The following is a 21,773-nucleotide window of genomic DNA, read 5'->3' on the forward strand; positions in this document are numbered from 1 at the left end:
TGACTCGTTCAGCTGTGCTTCATATGCGCCTTCCCCTATAGACCAGAGTTTTCTTGGTCAGTGGCGTAATGCTTTTTAGATTGGTGTAAGATAGCGATTTTTAGATCACACGCCAGACCACACCTTATGTTGTTAATTGCCACACCCCTGGGCGCATCGTAATAAAAGAGAAGCGCACGGCAAAAAGTTTGAGTGTAAGATAGGAATAAACTTTGCGTCGTGATAAGAATACGGAATGCGCTGCGTTTTTTTGATCGTCAAATTAGAGCCCCTAATGTCACATCAGACAGCATGGTAACAGTTTGATGCGGTTGTTTCAAAGCTGTCCAAAAGATGGAGCTAAACACTGGTTTACTGCACACAGATGTAACTTTTTGATGCTTCAAAAACAGGATTTTACTGGATCACACAGAATTGCCATGTGAAACCAAAACATTACTTTATTGTCTCAATATAAACCAATTTGATCATTTAAAGTGAATTAAGCAAGTCTAGATGACTTCACATCCGTTGATATTAGTTTGTTTTATTTACAAACAAATGTACATTTGCGGGTGCAAATTCAGTTGTAAGTAGAGCGTCATAGATACCTTTGCCATGCATATGGGTCCAACCTCTACAAGCGAATGTGACTGAATTACAAACCTACATGTACAGACTTTGTACAGACAGGGGTAACACACAAGGACACCTCTTCCTGTCATTTGCACGTCCAGTTCAGTTCCGACTCAAGCCTCGTCTGCTCCAGTGCCCACTGCCTAGACCTCTCCAGTGCCCGGTCCACTCTAGTGCCCACTGCCTAGTGCCCAGTCCACTCTAGTGCCCACTATAGACCTCTCCAGTGCCCGGTCCACACTAGTGCCCACTGCCTAGACCACTTCAGTGCCCGGTCCACTCTAGTGCCCACTGCCTAGACCTCTCCAGTGCCCGGTCCACTCTAGTGCCCACTATAGACCTCTCCAGTGCCCGGTCCACTCTAGTGCCCACTGCCTAGTGCCCGGTCCACTCTAGTGCCCACTATAGACCTCTCCAGTGCCTGGTCCACTCTAGTGCCCACTATAGACCTCTCCAGTGCCCAGTCCACTCTAGTGCCCACTATAGACCTCTCCAGTGCCAGGTCCACTCTAGTGCCCACTATAGACCTCTCCAGTGCCAGGTCCACTCTAGTGCCCACTGCCTAGTGCCTAGTGCCCGGTCCATTCTAGTGCCCACTGCCTAGTGCCCGGTCCACTCTAGTGCCCACTATAGACCTCTCCAGTGCCTGGTCCACTCTAGTGCCCACTATAGACCTCTCCAGTGCCCAGTCCACTCTAGTGCCCACTATAGACCTCTCCAGTGCCAGGTCCACTCTAGTGCCCACTGCCTAGTGCCTAGTGCCCGGTCCATTCTAGTGCCCACTGCCTAGTGCCCGGTCCACTCTAGTGCCCACTATAGACCTCTCCAGTGCCTGGTCCACTCTAGTGCCCACTATAGACCTCTCCAGTGCCAGGTCCACTCTAGTGCCCACTATAGACCTCTCCAGTGCCCGGTCCACTCTAGTGCCCACTGCCTAGACCTCTCCAGTGCCCGGTCCACTCTAGTGCCCACTATAGACCTCTCCAGTGCCCGGTCCACTCTAGTGCCCACTGCCTAGTGCCCGGTCCACTCTAGTGCCCACTATAGACCTCTCCAGTGCCTGGTCCACTCTAGTGCCCACTATAGACCTCTCCAGTGCCCAGTCCACTCTAGTGCCCACTATAGACCTCTCCAGTGTCAGGTCCACTCTAGTGCCCACTATAGACCTCTCCAGTGCCAGGTCCACTCTAGTGCCCACTGCCTAGTGCCTAGTGCCCGGTCCATTCTAGTGCCCACTGCCTAGTGCCCGGTCCACTCTAGTGCCCACTATAGACCTCTCCAGTGCCTGGTCCACTCTAGTGCCCACTATAGACCTCTCCAGTGCCCAGTCCACTCTAGTGCCCACTATAGACCTCTCCAGTGCCAGGTCCACTCTAGTGCCCACTATAGACCTCTCCAGTGCCAGGTCCACTCTAGTGCCCACTGCCTAGTGCCTAGTGCCCGGTCCATTCTAGTGCCCACTGCCTAGTGCCCGGTCCACTCTAGTGCCCACTATAGACCTCTCCAGTGCCAGGTCCACTCTAGTGCCCACTATAGACCTCTCCAGTGCCCGGTCCACTCTAGTGCCCACTGCCTAGACCTCTCCAGTGCCCGGTCCACTCTAGTGCCCACTATAGACCTCTCCAGTGCCCGGTCCACTCTAGTGCCCACTGCCTAGTGCCCGGTCCACTCTAGTGCCCACTATAGACCTCTCCAGTGCCTGGTCCACTCTAGTGCCCACTATAGACCTCTCCAGTGTCAGGTCCACTCTAGTGCCCACTATAGACCTCTCCAGTGCCAGGTCCACTCTAGTGCCCACTGCCTAGTGCCTAGTGCCCGGTCCATTCTAGTGCCCACTGCCTAGTGCCCGGTCCACTCTAGTGCCCACTATAGACCTCTCCAGTGCCTGGTCCACTCTAGTGCCCACTATAGACCTCTCCAGTGCCCAGTCCACTCTAGTGCCCACTATAGACCTCTCCAGTGCCAGGTCCACTCTAGTGCCCACTGCCTAGTGCCTAGTGCCCGGTCCATTCTAGTGCCCACTGCCTAGTGCCCGGTCCACTCTAGTGCCCACTATAGACCTCTCCAGTGCCTGGTCCACTCTAGTGCCCACTATAGACCTCTCCAGTGCCCAGTCCACTCTAGTGCCCACTATAGACCTCTCCAGTGCCAGGTCCACTCTAGTGCCCACTGCCTAGTGCCTAGTGCCCGGTCCATTCTAGTGCCCACTGCCTAGTGCCCGGTCCACTCTAGTGCCCACTATAGACCTCTCCAGTGCCTGGTCCACTCTAGTGCCCACTATAGACCTCTCCAGTGCCCAGTCCACTCTAGTGCCCACTATAGACCTCTCCAGTGCCTGGTCCACTCTAGTGCCCACTATAGACCTCTCCAGTGCCCGGTCCACTCTATGAAAAGTACATGACCATTAACCACATACCTGCATTGTCTTTAGCAAGGAATGGAAGGGGCATGCAGAGATATTGAGGTGGGGTCAGTTCAATGGTGATATTTTCCCCGTTGCCTAGCCTGAGAGGACGAGGACTTGTGGCCAGATCTAAACAGAAGGCAGGATCCATATCCCCCCCCCCACACACACACACACCTCCACCACACACACACACACACACACACACACAAGATAGCAATCAATAGCAATTTCTCCAGTAATTGTTTTTTTCTTTTTACTTTTGTTTTGTTCTTTTGTTACATTTTTATAGAGTACATTCACTTACAATAGTGCATTGGAAATTGTGATTCTATTTAGTTCTGTAAGAATGTTTTTATTTTATAAAAACTTTTGTTGCAAAAAATGTCAGCTGATTACTACAGGAATTCTACTTTTGAGTTTCACAGAAGACTGAGTCTGAAACACAAAGACTGCAGTGTTTTATATAAAGCACATCAGTGTGTTGCTGTTGATTTGAAAGAGTATGTCAAATGGTTCATGGTTTTGTTGCAATAATTACATTTTTAGAAAGGATTCTTGAGTTTTGATTGCAGTGTTTCATTTTGGGATAGATGTGAGTTGTTTACTCAAGTGCTGTGATTGAGTGAGTTGTTCAAGTGCTATGAATTGTTTGGCTGTATGTAGAGTTTTGACACAATGAGTCTAATTCTGCAAAAACTGTGTAAGCAATAGGCAAAAACTGTAATAAGTCCATTAGAAGGCACAATATTGGACAGATTTTGTACATATGATGTAAAAGTTTTAGGTTGCAAAATGCATTGTTCTACAAAAAAGTGAATTTGTTATCTGCATTTCAGTTTTTCACAATTGCTAAAACACTAAACTCCTTTTGGCAAAACCATAAACAGTTTTCACCTGGTAAAACACAATTTGCAGATCTCATTGATTCTTTTTGCAAAACTCTAAACACATTCTCATGGAATAAAACACATTTTGCACTTTGATGCACTTGGAATGCCTATTGCACAAGTGGCTAAAAAAGTAAACACAAAGAAAGCACAGATGTCATACGTTAAACACGACTCAAAATTGATACCACTTGTTTCAAATGATGTGACACAACCAATATAAGCTAGTAGGTAAGTAGAGTGCAAGTACAGTAGGTTGCTGAATAGTGCAGGTTCATATCAACATTGGACAGAAACAGTGAGGCATTTAGAGTACATTGTAGGCTGTCGACTGTAATGTACTGATCATTTAATGTACTGAAATGTCTTTATTTTCTTGCTTTTGTTTTATTCTTGTTTTACTTTTTTTAGATGCAAAATTCATTTACTCTATACATACACATACTGTAATGTAAACAATGAACATTTCTCCTGGATCTATATGCCTTGCCCTGGGCACTGTGTTTTCATTGTTTGAAGTAGTGTGTAATGACTGCTCAGTAGTGTTTTCATTTTGACTGCTTTGTAAATTGTGAATGATGACATTGTTTGTTATAGAGCACAAGAAAAATAGTTTTGAGGTGATTGTTAAGAATTTGCAAAAGTGCAGAACCACAGAAGGTTTTGTGAATGTAGTTTAAGAATGGGAGGTTGTGTTAAAATAATTGTGAAAAACTGTAAACAGATGACGATGAGAATGAACGATGACAGAAGTAATGTCCATGCTGACGAAGAACGAGCATCCAGAGAGCGAGTCCCCTCGCTGCTGTGGTGATGTGCAGTGCAGGTGAGCCTAGGTGCTGATATGTGATGTGTGATGTGTGAGCCCCAGAACTGGGATAAGCAGCAGCTAAGAGCATCAGCAGTGCTCCTGCTCTGCTCCACCTGATGAGATCCAGATGCAGTGACAAAAAAGAAAGTACTGGCTAAGTAGGAGAGAGAGATAGAGCGAGAGAAGAGAGAGAGAGAGGGGGGGGGAAAGGAGTGAGCAAGAGAAACAATGACAGAAAGAGAAGTACCATAAGAAAAGAAAGCCACAAGAGAGGACATTTAGTGTGCTGTTGAGAGAAGACTGTGATTTTATGGTTTGCTGGGGCTGTTATTTTGACCGATGGTGTTTTTGGGGGATTTTAGTCAAGGCTACATCATTCTGGGGCTTTTGTTTTGATCTGTGGAGTACTAGACCGTCTCTCTCTTCATGACCACACTGGGTTGGGGCTTTTGCTCTTAGCTTTGGTGCCAATAGTGAACGAAAGTGGAGTGTATCTCTCTCTCTCATCTCTCTGACCGATGGTGCTGACTTCAGCATGGCACCCAGATGGTTCGTCATCCTCACTCTTCTCCAGTGTGCTTTATGTTTCTGTTTCAGTCACCGGCAGTACAGAGGTAAGATTCCATATCTGTTTGGATCTCTCTTGTACTGTGTAGCACTGTGGTATTGGTCCTGTGGATTTTGTCCATGATGTGTTGACCTGCAGTACACCACACTTCAAATTATAGTACCTAATGACTTACACATGAGTGTGTTTACAAATAGCAGTCAGGATGTGTCACGCTGTTTGCGTTAGGGAATATACTGTGTTTATTCACAAGGGTTACTTGGTATTAAGGTCAATTCAGAAAGGGTATTCTTCTGTTTCTCAAGAAGGTATTGTTATTTCTAGAGCTCAGGTATCAGAGACAGGCAATGTGTTTCACATATGCCTTTCTCTCTCTCTCTCTCCTTGTGTTGAGATTCCTCTCATTGGAAAATGGAAAGATGGTGCCAGCTCATTCTAAATGTACAATTCATTTTAAAAAAATTGTTAAAAATAATTAAAAGTCCCTTTTAGGCAGTGAGATATATTCCACTCCCTGTGTGAGACATCTGAATATGTGAAAATTGATATTTGTAATATGTAAAAATCTGTTTTGATTGTATTTGTGTTATTTATTTTTACTTTCACACTGTCTAATACTGAAAAGCTCTGATTTTGTCAATAGGTCTCTTTAAATCCCTACCAGTTGTATGTTGACTGTTGATATTGTTTTGGTGCTAGGCACACAGTGCATCATTGTGCTATTGTGATGCCCAGGGCGTAAGCTTCATGATGATGCTTAATTAATGTCACACACTATTTTTGGGCATAATCAGAGCCACACATTCTATTCTGAGCATAGCCTGTTTTGACATTTGTCCGTGTTTTGTCACTAGATTTAAAACATGTGTGAGTGACTGACTGCACACTGAGTTGTGTTTATTAGCACAGATGCTTCAGAGGCGAATTAGCCATCATACAAGCCAGCTAAAACCATTTGCAAAACAATCCCTAACGCCACACATCTGCACACATCATTGCCTGGTCTGATTCAGTTGTTGCACATCACCTAGTATAGGAGAATTTTAAGCTCATGTCTAGTGTGTGTGTGTGTGTGTGTGTGTGTGTGTGACAGTAATGGGACATAGTTTTTCTCTATTGTGTTGTGTGTCTTTGCAAGGCTTCATGCCGCACAGCTGCACTGAGTTCTTAATATTCTCTCATGTGACTATGTGATGACTGAACTCCATTTTTGAGTTGACAGCTACTGGCTGAAGCGTTCCCACATGCTTCTGATACAGAGCAAGGAAGAGATTTCAAGTATGCTGCAGGAAATAGGCAGACCCACAAGAATGAAAACACCATTTCATTCCACTGAGCAGCTAGCTCAGGGCCAGATCTGCTTCACAGTCAGTCGGCATGGTAGAAGATGATTAAGGCCACACAGGCATGTTAGCATAGCACAAAGACTGAGACTGTCTACTCTCCATATTCTGACAGATAATTTCTCAGGAATGTGGTGGATTCTGATTAACATTTAATGTTAGGACAGACTTGTAAATTGCATTGGTGGATTGTGCAGTAACGATTAAGCATTTGTGAAAAATATGTCAGACACACTTGCAATGAAGGTTGGTATGAATGATTTATACTTCCATCATATATCATTTATATTTCTACTAGTTGAGTTTCCCCACCAAAGTCCAGGAGTCCATAAAACTTTTACCTCTGAAGTATTCCTTAATGGCCTTCCATCACTGCTGTGACTCATTGTAAAAGGAGAAACTTTAAATCGGCCAATTGTATGGAAACACACACAGACAACAGTTTCCATGGTGATGGTTCGATCTCCAACCACTCAGAAATCCCTTACTATGGGGAAATACATCCAAAAGTAGAAGTAAAAAAATTATACAGGTGGGTTTCAAAAAAGTAAAATATCGTGGAAAAGTTAATTTCCCCCCCCTAATTTAGTTCAAAAAGTGGTTCTTTCATATATTCTTTAACATCATGACCCCAGAGTGTAGCACTGTAGCTGCCTGGCTTTTCTTTATTTGCTTTAAGAAGAAACTGCTGCTCAACCCTTCTCCCATTACCAACCTCCTAATTTTCAGTTCTGGGCTCCTGTAGATAATATCTCCTCATTGCTTGTGCTGTCCAATTTTAAAGTTTGATTTCAGGGAGTGATTGAGGGCAGTGCTGTTTCAAGAAGTGTCCTTCTAATCATGTCTTCCTGTTCCAATTAACAGGCCAAACGGAATACATGTTAACATCAGACTTGCAACCTGATGTCCAAACAGAGGCTTATTCTCAAATGTATGAAACGCAGGTCCATGCTTCAGATCTCCAAAACTGGTAGCATGCAGCATATGGGTTTGATATCAGGGGCTCTGAAGAGAGAGAATGTGTCTATATCTACATACAGTATATCTACAAATCTCTATGGTTGTTGGCCACATCAAAGAGGTCTATGAACTGAACGGACCCTCTGCTGTTCTGAAATAAGATGAGCTTTTGCATGATAGCTATAAAACATGTTGTCTCCACAGTAATATACTGCATCTGTCACAGCAGGCTACTGTACATCCATGTCTACAGATTACAAAATCTTCACTGAAAGTATCATTCTTCTTTGCTGTTTTTGTCAGTCTGGCTTATTGCCAAAATACACAGTGGATTAGAGCAGAATACTTTGATGGATGATGCCAAAAAAACATCGCTAATCATGTTGACATGTCAGTGTATTCTCTGTCTCTGCTGTCTGTCCTCTTTCCAGCTCTCTTTCCTGCTGTGCACAGAGCGAGGAGAGGGACCGCAGCAATGGTGAATCCTGTCTTTCAGAAGTCCATCAAAGATGTTGATCTATTCTATGAGGTAGGCTTGCATCCTGAGGAGAGTTTAAGCTTCAACTATTAGTTTTATAAATTGAATCAATATGTGTTTCAAGCTAAAAAATATGAATCCTTTCTCTATTATTAGTCTTATCTAATACATTGAAATACTGTACATTCCTTTGTGATATAACAATGATGAATAAATTATGCCATTTTTTAATGACAAAGAACATCCAAGAATGTGTTCCCCAGCTTTATATTATGTAAGTGATAGAGAGAGAGAGAGAGAGAGAGAGAGAGAGAGAGAGAGAGAGAGAGAGAGAGAGAGAGAGAGAGCATGCATTTGAATTCTCTCACTGATGAAAGATTGTGATGAACAGCTCCTGTTGTCTAGACATAGATCTGCATCTGACTTCTTCTTAGGCTGCGTCTCAAACAGCTTACTTGCACACTTCAAGTATTTAGTTTAAGTATATAGGCTAGTGCAGATAACACAAAAACTCAGTGCACTGAAAGTACCTGGATGACTCCCTAATAACAGTCAAAAAGTTCAGTGTGGAACAATAGACACTGCTCACACTAAATGGGCATCACTTTCGGTAAGTGTTCCTTTACCTCAGTGCACACTAGCGGTGTACTGGTGGAAGTATGCGGTTTGAGACACAGCTTTAGTCTTGTTCACTGAGAGTACCTTTCATGCCAAGTCTGTCTGCTCTCTCCTCCTCAAAAGATCTTAGACGCAGGGCTTGATTTTCCTGACGAGCATGTCTCTTTCCATATCCATGACGAGGAGCTGGCGTCCCTGCGACACACACACATCCTAGAGGTCATCTGTGAGGACTTCCTGCCAAAGAAGCTGACAGACATACGCCGCTTGACCTCTGCCCTCTCGCAGCATGCAGGCAGCGCCACTCTGAGGCGGGAGGACTTTGAGCGCACTCTCCTGACGATGGTGTACTCTGCCCAACATGTGGCACAAGCCTCCAGCCACCACCAGAGGGAGCTCTGGGCCGAGTCCTTTGTAGAGCTCTTCAGGGCTATTAAAAGAGACCTTGCCGCTAAATGACTACAGACTTGTCGCTTGTAGAGGTCTTCAGGGCCATTAAAAGACACCTTGCAGCTACAGGTACACAACCTGTGTTTAATGCCAGGTCACTTGAATGGGGCACTGGACCCTCTTGAGTGACAAACATTCATAGAATGTGCATATATTTGGCCATATGTTTTTTCTTTTTTTGTGACGGACAAATGCATTTTTATGTGTATGTGTGTATGACATAGTAATTCCTAATATTTTTTTTTTTCAATTTTAATAAACAACATGTTTATCATAAAGAATTGTACAGCCAGTGCACACAGAATCAGCTTTCAAAAGTCTATAAAAGACCATTCAAAGCTCTATAAAAGACAATACATACATGTTTATATAACTCTGTTTAATACTTTACATTTCATTGCATTAGTGACATATCCTGAATCTTGCTTCAGAAAATTATTTCCAAGGTGCCTGATAGGTTATGATAAAACTCTGGCTATTTTAAAGCACCAAAACCAAATGATTTGTACAGCGTAGTAGTAACTTTAAATACAAAAGGTATGGTGTATATTTTTATGCTGAGGAAAGACAAAAAGTAAAGTGAATGATTTTACATACCCAAAATACTTAAAAACAACATTCTTTAATGCCAGGACACAAACTTGGCAACTGTCCATGAAGGATAAAAATAAAAACTGTAAAAGCAGTGCAAAATATGCTGTCGATACTAAGCTAAACACATTGAACACTTTGGACCAGGGATCTTTTCAAGCAGAATTAAACTTCCCAGTCAGCTGCCTGAGTTGCAATAGCAACCCACACCACAGGGGGGAGCCATAGCCATTATAGGCCCACTGAAGCAACGATATCTGTGGAGGTCTCCTTGAGGACGTGCAGCGAGCCCGAACTCTCGGGAGTGCCATCAGATGGGCTGCGGCTCGGTTGGTATGGGCAGAAAGGAATGTAACGTACCCGCGGTACGGAGGATAGGCGGGCACTGAGGTTAAAGGGCAGGTTGTACACCTCGTCACTCTCGATGGTGACGTTCGAATCCTCCTCGTGAGTTTTGTTCCATGCGATGATGCCCCGCTCACGTTTGGTCCCTGAGTGGTACAGGCAGGAAGGGAGGGACAGCGTGGGGTGGGGTGGGGTGTGGTGTGAGTATAAGGGATGAAAAGGTATAATGTTGTTTTAAAGGATTCTAAGGAATCCCATAATCCAACGAAATAGTTATTCAGCTACAAAATGGCATCAAGACACACACGGTACAGAGAAGGTCATTGCGGTACATTGCAGATCATGCTTATTGGATAGGTCCATGCCAGAACCATTTCTGTCTAAAACTACACAGGGGCATTAAAGCAGCAATAAACAAGATTTGCTGTCAGGGTCCCCCTACAGTTGAGAAGCGCAATAATAAACAAACTAAACATGCGTCTTTTGCAACAAAGAATGAACATAACTCCAATATAATATAGAGGGAATTCACCAACAGCAGTCTGTAGAGAAAAATCTCCAAATTCCTGTAGCATAACAGCTCTTTTCTGTTTCGATTTTGAACACAGAGGGCTGTATTACAGCGATCACAAACGAATGGCCAGAAGCAGAAAGTTTATAGACATTAAAGGCGTGGCCAGTCCACATTCACTAATTTAATGGCGCGATTATGTGATCAAACCCCAGGTGCTGGGCGCAAAAGGGTTGTTCTTATGTTTCTTAATCAGTCATGAGTGTGTTTTGGGCTTAACATTCTTTAAACCAATGAGAATGACATCTGCCATTCCCTTCAACAGTAAGCATCGGTATTTTGATAGTCAGCGGTGATTTTGAAGGAATTTGAAGGACCGTATAGAACAGGGATTCCACTAAACCTTGCTTTACTAAAACCTGTTTGTGACAAGTAGTGTATAGCCTACAGTACATGCATCTGCACTCGTCTAGTAATTGAACTCATAGGCAAAGTGAAACTAACCTTACCTTGGTCTCATAGTCAACAACACAGTAACTACTTTCAGTATTGAATGGTTACCATCGAAAACAGCCTGAAAAAAGCAACACTTACCCCAATAATGTTTGAATGACTGAATAAAAATCCTAAGGATATCCTGCAGAGGAGTTGCTGCTTACATCTCGTGACAGTGCATCTTCAGCTGTGCTTTATATGCGCCTTTCATTATAGACCAGGTTTTTCTTGGTCAGTGGCATAATGATTTTTAGAGGGTGTAAGATAGCGATTTTTCGATCATACGCCAGACAACACCTTATGTTGTTAATTGCCATGCCTCTGGGCGCAAGGTTTAATAAAAGACAAGATAAAATCAACACTTTATTGAGTGTAAGAAGCTTTGCATTGTGCTTTGCGCCACCTTGCGCCGGGTGCACGATCGGGGTCAGAACGTTACTACGTCGGTAATCACCTATATAATCGCTATCTTACACCCTCAGACAATTGCAGAAGTGCCGTTCGTCATGTTATAAGGTAATGTGCATCCAAATGATTTTGGAAATGTTATGTTAAGTTAAAAAAAAAATGTTCAGGGTGCCTTTAAGGAGACTTACCTGGGATGGTGTTGTCTAGGATGAACCCAAAGAAGCCCCCAACAAACATACTGGTCGTCAGAAGCACCTGCATCACCTGGTCAATCTCAACTATCCCTGCAGTGGACACAGACCCGTTTTCACTTGTGTGCGTCTTATCATCCGCATAATGATAATCTTGGTCTTATTGGAACAGCCCTATTTTTTTTAATTGTGCTAACTCACTTTTCAACACTCAGAGATGCTTTACAAAAAAAACATACATAACCTGCATAACATACAACAACAACATACACCTCTACTACTTCTTCATGTTCTAGCATCTAGGACAGTATTTTTTCATAACAAATGGAAAGTAAGCTGCAACATAGGGAAGAAGAATCAGGATCCAGTGAAATAGTAAAATTTTTACCTGTCGTGATGGCTGTGGGGTTTTTGAGTGTCCAGTTGGGAATGACCAGTCCAGTGAACATGGAGAAGCCAAAGATGAAAATGTTGCGGGAGGAGTTCATATCAGTGTACTATAAGAAACACATGACCATAGGATTTTAATGACCCTCACAAGACAGTTCTCCATTACCCTCAGTGAAATCACGTCATACGCTGAATTTCCCATTATTGTTATGAATAAATCAGGCCCTGCCGCATGATCTACATGAAAGCAAGCTAGTCTTAGTGTTGCCATGGTTTCAAACGAGGGCAGCTCACCTGGAGGTTGGACACTCCCGCAGCGGCTATGACTCCGAACATGACCAGGAACATGCCTCCGATGATAGGTGTGGGAATGGTGGTGAATATGGCAGCGATTTTGCCAAAGAGGCCCATGATGATCATTAGGAAACCACTGGCAATGATCACACTCCTACTGCCCACCTGGACAAAGATGTCAACTCCATGTTATTCATATACAGTGCCTCTAAAAAGTATTCACTTTCTCCTCAGAAGAAACACCCCACTAGTCTAGAGAGGTACACGCAAGTTACTTCAGCAGCCCTCAAAAGGAAGTCATCCACTGAAGGTTCTTTGGCCCCACCCTTCAAACAAACCAAGCATGTTTTATTTTTTGATTAATCACTTGGATTAATAATTTATTTTGACATCACTAATGTATACTGTATATAGACAACCATATAAGAGTAATTGTTACTAAGCCTGCCCTGGGTACACCAAGAATAATGGTGGGGGAGGCCACCAAGGCACCTATGACAACTCTGAAGAAGTTAAAAGCTTTAGCAGCTGAGATGTTGATACTATACATGCAGCAACTTATTCCAGAGTTCTTCACCAGTCAAACTTCACCATTCTATGCTCTTATTGGACTTGTTTCCTACTGGACAAGTAGCCTGGGCGTCTCCATGAAAACAACCTCCAGAGAGCAGGATGGAAAACGTGGAGTGGACTGTAGTCTACTACATAGACTTTTTGCCTCTTCCAATATCAAAATTGAGCTGTTTAATGCCCAATCACTCTCAAACAAATCTTGCCTCATACTGTAAATGACCATATCCTTGATAAATGTCTTGATTTTATGTGCATTACAGAGACCTGGCACCAACCAGATACTTTTACCTCTCTCAATGAGAGCTGTCTTCTGGGGTACAGCTATCTCCAGAAAGCTCGCAGCATAGGTTGTGGTGTCAATCTATCAGTCATCTATTGCGGCGATCTGGATTTGTCCCCGTTGCCCTTACCTGAAGTCTTCATTTGAATGTCTTGCATTTAAATGTAAGCCCCCCTCCCCAATGCTGGTTATTCTCATTTACCGACCACCAAAACCAAACTCATCCTTTATCTCTGAGATGTCAAATCTTCTCACAACTTTCTGAACATCCTCTGCTGATATAATTTAGGGCGATATAAACATCCAATCCTGCCGTTTTGTAGCTGAATTCCTCCAGTTACTGGACTGCTTCAATTTAGGGCAACTTGTTGATGTCCCCACCCACACCAGGGGGCACACCCTGGACCTGGTCATCACTAACTCTGCCCCTCTCACCAACCTGCTGGTTTATGACCTGGGTGTGTCTGATCATAAGGCCATTTTCATGGGGCTGCCATCCTCACCCAACATCACTTAGCCTAAACGCCACATCTCCTTCAGAAAGACCACCACCTCCTGAAAAACTCAGAAAGACTCACCACCTGTCTGGAGGAGATAAAGGTGTGGATGAAACACAACTTCCTCCAACTTACAGTAACAACTCCAAAACTGAAGCCATCAGGTTGGCACCCCTCAGCAGACCCAGTCATCATCCATAACCAGCATCATCTTCTCTGGTCACATTCCCCTCTCCTCATCAGTCACCAACCTTGGCATTAAAATGGACCCCCAACTCACCTATGAATCCCACATCAACCACCTCTGCAAGATCTCCTTCTTCCACCTCTGTAATATTGCCAAACTCCTCCCCGCCCTCTCCCTCCCAGATTCTCATCGGGATCCCTAGCAAGAGCCTCCAGCGGCTCGAATACATCCAAAATTCTGCAGCTAGGATCCTGATGAGAGTGCGGAAATACGAGCACTTTACCTCCGTTCTTAACTCACTCCACAGGCTTCCCTCCCTTCCTCCAGGACTGAATACATTTCCCTCATCACTCACCAATGCATCTATGGAAATGCCCCCCCATACCCCAAAGAACTACTCACCCCACAAAACACAACACGCTCCCTCCGCTCCACTCACTCAAACTACCTCCACATACCCAGAACAAACCTCAAGACCATGGGGTATAGGGCTTTCTGTGCTGCTGCCCCTTGTCTGTGGAATGCTCTCCCTGACACCTTGAGGGCACCACAAACCACAGACAGTTTTAAAAAAGGACGAATGGAAGGTCAAATGGAAGAAGGTTTGTTGGTCTGATGAGACCAAAATTGAGCTTTTTGGGTCAGACTACATGTAGATGCTATTTTTGGCAAAGACAACAAGGTGAATGCAGAGTCAAAGTCCAGACCTCAATCCTGTAGAAAATCTGAAGCTGGACTCTGAAGCTGGCTGCTCCCCTTGCAACCTGGCAGAGCGTACAATTGCACTATCCTATCTACGCAGACTCGGCCAAAGGTGCAATTACTCAATGCTGACTTGAAGAGGGTGAATATTTATGTAATCACTTATTTTGCATACCGGTAATATACACTGCTCAAAATAAATAAGGGAACACTTCCCTTCATAACTTCATAGGAGTATAGCAACAAGTCTATCAAACTTGTAAGCTATTGGTCTAGCCAGTTACGTAACAGAGGTGGTTGTGAATCAGTTTCACCTGCTTTGGTGTCATCAAAGTTAACAACAGGTGCACTAGAGGGGCAACAATGAGACGACCCCCAAAACAGGAATGGTTTTACAGCTGGTGCAACTGATCATTTTTCCATCTTTATCCTTGGGTGATTTTTCACAAGTTTTGCATTTGGGTAGGGTCAGTGTCACTACTGGTAGCATAAGCCAGTACCAACTCCTCCAGAATGGCACACCAATACATTCCATTGCCAGGACTTCTGTGTCTCCCAGCGCAGTCTCAAAAGGAGATTACTGGAGACAGGCAGTTGCTCTAAGAGAGCTGGACAGTGTGGTAGAAGATCCTTTACCCAGCAGCAGGACCAGTATCTGCTCCTTTGTGCAAGGAGGAACAGTAGGAGCCCTGCCAGAGCCCTACAAAATGACCTCCAGCAGGCCGCTGGTGTGAATGTCTCTGACCACACTGTCAGAAACAGACTTCATGAGGGTGGCCTGAGGGCCCGATGGCCTCTAGAGGGATCTGTGCTCACTGCCCAGCACTGTGGAGCTCAATTGCCATTTAACATAGAATACAAAATTGGCAGGTCCGCCATTGGCGCCCTGTGCTTTTCACAGATGAGGGCAGGTTCACTCTGAGCACATGTGACAGACGTGAAAGGGTCTGGACATGTTGTGGAGAACATTATGCTGCCTGCAACATCATTCAGCATGACCGATTTGGTGGTGGGTCAGTGATGTACTGGTGCAGAGGCCGCTGGGTTCCCCCTGGTGCACAACAATGGCCGGCCACATGTGGCGAGAGTGTGCAGGCAGTTCCTGGAGGATGAAGGCATTGATACCATTGACTGTCCCCCACACTCCCCTGACGTAAATCCAGTAGAACACCTCTTGGACATTATGTTTTGGTCCATCCAACACAGGCAGGTTGCACCACAGACTGTCAAGCATCCATGCAACTGGAATCCATGCATTTCCACAGAATTATTTTTGGAATCTGATCCCTTATCATACCTGTTCAATTCTTACTCGTCGCTCGACTTATCGTGACTAAATTCAAGATGGCTGCAAACGCTAAACTTTGTGAAGATACTGTCTGTATAAATCGTCTTGTAAGTAAACTACCAGTGCTTTTTCAAAGTTCTCAATGTCTCGTTTTAAATGTCAGGGCCCTCGGAAGTCTACCAATGAAGTGTGGAGATACATTGAGCCTCGTAAATGGTGTAAAACAGTGATTTATTTGCATGGCTAGCCCGATGCCGAAGCACCACCATTGAAAAAGCTGTTGGTAGCATCGGCTAACTAGCGCCAGATTTTGGAGTGCAGGGGACAAGCCAAGATGGGCTATGAGACATACGTTCACACTCGGTATCATGTTTCAACACACTTTAGGTCAATATCACACCGTAATTCTCCTTTAATGGTGCTGTAGTGGGGGAGGTGCACCGATCAGACCACTCTTGCTCAGAAATCATAGACCACATTGCACATGAAATGGAAAAAAAAGCTAGTCAGAACAATTATAGAAAAGAACTCTCGCATCGCTGTTACAATAGATGAGAGCACTGTGTTTGGGCGAGCATACCTGATTATTTTTATCCGATGTGATGTTAATGGAGATGGCGATATTGACAATGTCTTCCTAGATCTAGTTGAGTTGAAGGAGGGCACAGATGCCACTTCTATTTATAATTTGTTGAGAGGAAGTCTGAGGGAAGCTGGCTTTGATGATGTTTTTTTACAACATAATCTTATCAGTGTTGCTTCAGATGGGGCCTTAGTTTTAACTAGTAGTAAATCTGGTGTAATTACTAAACTTAAGCAAGACTTCCCAAGGATAAAATGTATTCACTGTCTAGCTCACCGATTGTAACTGGCTGTAGCAGACTCCCTGAAATCTGTCTCTGGCTGTAACCATTTTGAGATTTTCATTTCCAAATTGTATAGTTTATTCAACCAGTCCCACAAAACTACTCGGTTGCTGCTTGAGGCAGCTGGAGATCTAAACTTACAACTGCTCAAGATTGGCCAGGTATTTACAATTAGGTGGGTGTCAAGCAGCTTTCAGACTGTGAAAGCTGTCTGGAGAAACTACCCGGCCCTGGCCAGATTCTTCAGAGCTGAGAGTGAAGATGCCAGTAACACAGATGTTATGAGGAAGAAGTATCTTGGACTTTATAAGTATCTTACCAATTCAACTTTTCTGTATGACCTGGCCTGCATGAAGGACATCCTAAGAGAACTGCAGAGCCTTTCGCTGAAATTGCAGCAAAGAGACTCCTCACTTGTCAGCAGTTTTTTCTATGTGCAACAGACTGTCAAAATCCTCTCAGCAATGAAAACAAGAGGTGGGAAGTCCATCTCCAAGGCTGAGAAGTGTGTGTCAGTTGGCTAGTTCAAAGGTGTAACCCTTGTTGGTGTCCGTTCAGGAAAGATTGATAGACATCAGTTTTTTCAGGCAGTTGTGGACAACTTGACTGCTAGAATGCCAACAGATGATCTGGTGCAACTGATCCAGCCCCTCGACAAATCTACCTGGCCAGAAAAGCAGGAAGACCTCATTTTATATGGGGAAGCCGAGGTCAACTTGTTTGCCAAGTTGCTTGGAGAGCGAAGCAGAGAGGCTGTAGAGGATTTCAGAGATTTCAAATATGTCAGGAAGGAAGGAGACACGCTTAAACGGCTCCTAATTGCTAGCAAGACCTACCTGGCAACCTCTGCAGAATGTGAGAGAGGGTTTTCTGCTTTGAATGACACTGACAGGAAAGCACGTAATAAACTGCGTGTCGACAGCCTCACCTCTCTTCTGTTTTTGGATTTGAATGGGCCACCATTAGCTAGCTTTGACCCCACTCCATTTGTAGAGTCTTGGGTGAAATCTGGCCATCGCCTTTCAACATCATGGGTTCCAGGGCGAAAGGGCAAAGATTGCCAGCCAAGACCAGTGTGGTCAGTTTTTTCAAGATAATTAAATGGATGAGTCTTAGCTTTTCAATGTAACATGATTGATTGATACCCTTAACTTGTAAAGATACATAATTGGTTGATTGATTTACCTTTTCATTGTAGTTTGATTGCTAAAAATAACTGCTGAGGTTTATATCGTAACACCCCCAATTATCACCACTTTTGTTCAGAAATTCTAAAACAACGATGTTTTTTAACACTTCAAAATAACATTTACTAAATGAACCTTACATTTTTCAGTAGCCATAGTTGTGTAGATTTGAACAAAATCTGGTTTGGTTCTTAACGGGAGCATTTACTGCCTGAAATATCCGATTTTGTTTACCACGCTCGGAGTTATAGTGCTGGCCCGATGGGTCGCCTATTTACACCGTTTCAACGGCACATGGACGGTTAGACCGAGAATTCTCGTTGTGAAATTAAAATTCCACTGGAGCTCCAAGCGGTTGTGTACACGCAGCCTTACAACACTGTTTACAGCTCCTCGAGTCACGGTAAAATGTCATTTTTGGTACATAGCTAATTTAGATACACCTATGTTGTGCGTGGTTGCGTTTCTATAGGAGTCCGCTGTCTTGGTTTGTATAGAAATGGATATTAAGTGACACATACACGCAAGACGGTGGAAATACGGGACCGGTGGAAATAGGGGGAGTTACGATATGTTGGATTGATACGTTCATAATCCTGAATTTTGATAGTAAAATGATTACATCTGGGTCAAGGCAACATATTTGATTGAGTCTTTCAAAGCTCTCAAATGTGATGGGGGTTGCTTGACTTTTCATTGCAACATGATTGACTGATTGATTGATAAATACTCTTAAATTAATACATAATTGGTTGATTGTCTTAACTTGACTTTGTTGTTCAATGTAACATGATTGACTGATACCCTTAACTTGTAAAGATACATAATTGGTTGATTGACTTATCTTTTCATTGTTTAATTGATTCAATTGATTAATTCATAATCCTGAAATTTGATAGTAAAATGATTACATATTGCTTTGAAAAGCACATACACCCTTCTGTGTTGTTTTATTATAATGCATATGAATCTACACAAAACTGGGAAGTATGCTAAGATGAGGCATCCATGCTATACCAAAATATATCTTTGGACTGTGGCGCACTTTTACACATGGGGCAGAATTTTATGCACGGTTTAAAACAGTGTTTGCCCCTGCCCGAATTCAACCCTTCCAATAACGTGTAGGGTGCATTGTACTTGCTAGTAAGATTATTTTACCTTGTCGGCCAGCCGGCCAGCCAGCCAGCCACGGTCATATGACCTATATTTTGAAGGAAAATTGACTGTGAACCACAAGTGTGAAATCATGTGTGTAAGACTATATAAAATGGAGAGTGACGTCATCAGTCAAAATAGCTGTACCCCCCGAAGCTGATGGTATGGACCCTTTCAAGAGAGTTCCATTATCAGCTTCATAGTTGGCCCCACAAGACTTCCTTTTTAACATTCCATATGTTATCTTAATGCAGAGGAAGTAGATTGGGGCCCAAATAGAACGTTCAAGCATTGTTTTTGTTTACCTTGTTGAAAGGGTCTATAATTCGAACACTGCCTCTGTAGGTTGATCATTTTCATTACCAAAAAATAATGTGGCATCCTTTACCCAGTACACATTACCCAGTGCATATCAGTATAGATATCCAGCATGAGTTTTTTTCCCACTGAGATCTGATGTGTTTTTTCCCATTGAGATCTGAAGTGTTCCTTTAATGTTTTTGAGCAGTGTATTTTTAATTAACTAACATTACTTTGTAGAAATCTGCTTTCACTTTGTCATTAAATAGGGGATTTTTGTAAACTATTGTAAGAAAAGGCCAAAATAAATTGATCAAGATTCCATTTATAAAAGCAGTAAAAGTGGAAATATAAAAGGGGGGTGAATACTTTGTATAGGCACTGTACATTATAAGATCTCCAGGGTTTCACAGTGGATTACTTTAATCACCTGGCAGTGTCATAGCATATGATATTATATGACACACACAAAATATCAGAGGGCTTTGGGTATTGCAAATAAACTACAACTATCTACATACTTTACATGTTAACACACATGATCATGTCCTCTGTCATATACAGTAATGAACAAAAATGTCATTATTTATGCCATTTTAGGATGAAACATATGCAAGCTCTTCACCATAGATTCATCAAGCAGGTATGATGACAAGAGTGATTTCTATTTGTGTTTTTTCCATCCTTTTCTATACAGGAGTGAAGCCAACCCTCTCCAAGTCTCTCACCTTGGTGATGCCGAGGACCCCTACGTTCTCACTGAAAGACGTGGTTCCATTGCCTGTTCCCCAGGCCCCAGCCAGCAGGCACCCTAAGCCCTCCATGCCAATGCCCCGGTTGATGGCATGTTTAGGTGGAGGAGGGGCCCCAGAGAGGCGGGCACATGCATGGTAGTCGCCCACAGATTCAATCATGGAGGATATCACCCCTGCTAGGATCCCAAACACGCCAGCCAAGCTCACAGTTGGCAGCCCCCACTGGCCTGAGGAAAGAATGAGGATTATATCAGAGGATTTAAAACGCTATTGTGATTATTTTTTTGCCCAAAGAACAATGCATCTATAATTAACAGCGCATGTGCCTTTGTATTTTCATATCCAACCACAAATCTGTATTTAAACAAATCTGAATATCAAAAAGAGATAAAGCATGAATAAATGCTGATCAAACATATAATAATCCATTTCCTCAAGCACATGTGAGAGTGATTACTACAAACTAATCAAGGCTGTTAACAACTCGTCCTGAGGGTTAATTGTTCGCTGGCATCAATACCTGGGTATGGAAAGGTGAACCAAGGTGCCCGGCCTATGACGTCTCCCTTGATGTCGGTGCGTGCTAGGTAGCCGTATTGTGAGGAGTCAGAGGGCAGGACGTTGGTGACGGTGAGAATGTAGCAGATCAGCCAGGAGAGCGTGATGCCAAGGAGCACCTACAGGATATTAAAGATGCACACACACATGGAATAGCTTTACTTCAGAAGAATAAATGCTACAGTGAGGTACTAATTTGGAGATTGAATCTAGGTATTAAAAGTAGTGTGTGAAGCGTGCAAAGAAAATTGTGCCAATAGACCATAATGTATCTAATTACAGCTTTTGTTCTCTAACTATCAGTTCAGATTGTATAAAAATCTGGCAGCCCTTCTAAACCTCTTAATAGAATGGATGCAATGAGTAGGCTATTATAGGTATTCAAATGATCTATCTGCCAGTTCAGTATCTGTACTTCTGGCTAGTTCTGTCAGCTTTAAATAATCTGTGTGGACGGAGGTATTCAAACAGTGCCACTCAGTTAATAAGATTTGAACAACACAGAGTCAATGTAGTGGTCGTTTAAATCCCACATACACACAGATAACTCACACCAAACTTAAGTCTACTTCGTCTTACTACAGTGGCCTAATAAACTAAACTTATTGTGATAAGCATGTATTTACAGCAAGGCAGACCCACATGCATTGTTTCCTGACTGTTGATGCTGTTTATTGTCACTTTGTGAATGAGTTTGGATTTTTCCAGGCTAATGTGCTACTGCTTTTTCTTTATGTTCAGAGTTTCACAACTATTCAGTTTTTAGCACTTCTGAAGTTTAGTTTAGTTTAAATCTTTAGGCAAACATTTTCTCACACTACCCGGGTGTAAGCCTTGAGTTTAGTCCCTCATCATTCCTAGCCTACAGCCTAATTTTCCAAATCGTAACAGCCCCTATGAAAATATGCCAAAAGTGCAATGTTAAAAATAGTCCTATTAATACTAATACATATTCAAATTTCATATGTCAGGTGTTTAACTTCTGCTTTAAAAATAGAGGTAAAAATAGTATTGTATGGAAATACCATAATCTACATTAGAGATTTTAAAAACGAATGCA

The 21,773-nt window shown here is 43.2% G+C and overlaps 2 protein-coding genes across 2 annotated transcripts in view; one reads left to right on the plus strand and one right to left on the minus strand.

The window, feature by feature from the left end:
- The first annotated feature begins 5,201 nt into the window (after positions 1-5,201).
- On the plus strand, positions 5,202-9,330 carry LOC121724687 (protein FAM180A-like). The gene is made up of 3 exons (XM_042111446.1): positions 5,202-5,334; positions 8,023-8,120; positions 8,811-9,330. The coding sequence occupies exons 1-3, from the start codon at positions 5,256-5,258 to the stop codon at positions 9,144-9,146; spliced, it is 513 nt and encodes a 170-aa protein (XP_041967380.1). The 5' UTR covers positions 5,202-5,255; the 3' UTR covers positions 9,147-9,330.
- A 186-nt stretch (positions 9,331-9,516) lies between these two features.
- Positions 9,517-21,773, minus strand: part of LOC121724668 (solute carrier family 23 member 1-like) — a 29,374-nt gene continuing 17,117 nt past the window's right edge. The window contains exons 9-14 of the mRNA XM_042111413.1: positions 20,676-20,832; positions 20,129-20,382; positions 12,363-12,527; positions 12,067-12,175; positions 11,676-11,771; positions 9,517-10,219 (exon numbers count right to left, since the gene is read on the minus strand). Coding sequence (XP_041967347.1) covers positions 9,960-10,219; positions 11,676-11,771; positions 12,067-12,175; positions 12,363-12,527; positions 20,129-20,382; positions 20,676-20,832 — 1,041 coding nt within the window. The 3' untranslated portion in view covers positions 9,517-9,959. The remainder of the gene's footprint in view (positions 10,220-11,675; positions 11,772-12,066; positions 12,176-12,362; positions 12,528-20,128; positions 20,383-20,675; positions 20,833-21,773) is intronic.

This window comes from Alosa sapidissima, chromosome 11, assembly GCF_018492685.1.
Source record: "Alosa sapidissima isolate fAloSap1 chromosome 11, fAloSap1.pri, whole genome shotgun sequence".
NCBI lineage: Eukaryota > Metazoa > Chordata > Actinopteri > Clupeiformes > Clupeidae > Alosa > Alosa sapidissima.

What these genes read in the sequence shown, in the direction of transcription:
- LOC121724687 (XM_042111446.1), top strand. Translation starts at nt 5,256, where the DNA reads ATGGCACCCAGATGGTTCGTCATCCTCACTCTTCTCCAGTGTGCTTTA. An exon ending in CAGTCACCGGCAGTACAGAG is followed by an intron (nt 5,335 to 8,022) that starts GTAAGATTCCAT and finishes TCCTCTTTCCAG; the next exon opens with CTCTCTTTCCTGCTGTGCAC. An exon ending in ATGTTGATCTATTCTATGAG is followed by an intron (nt 8,121 to 8,810) that starts GTAGGCTTGCAT and finishes CCTCCTCAAAAG; the next exon opens with ATCTTAGACGCAGGGCTTGA.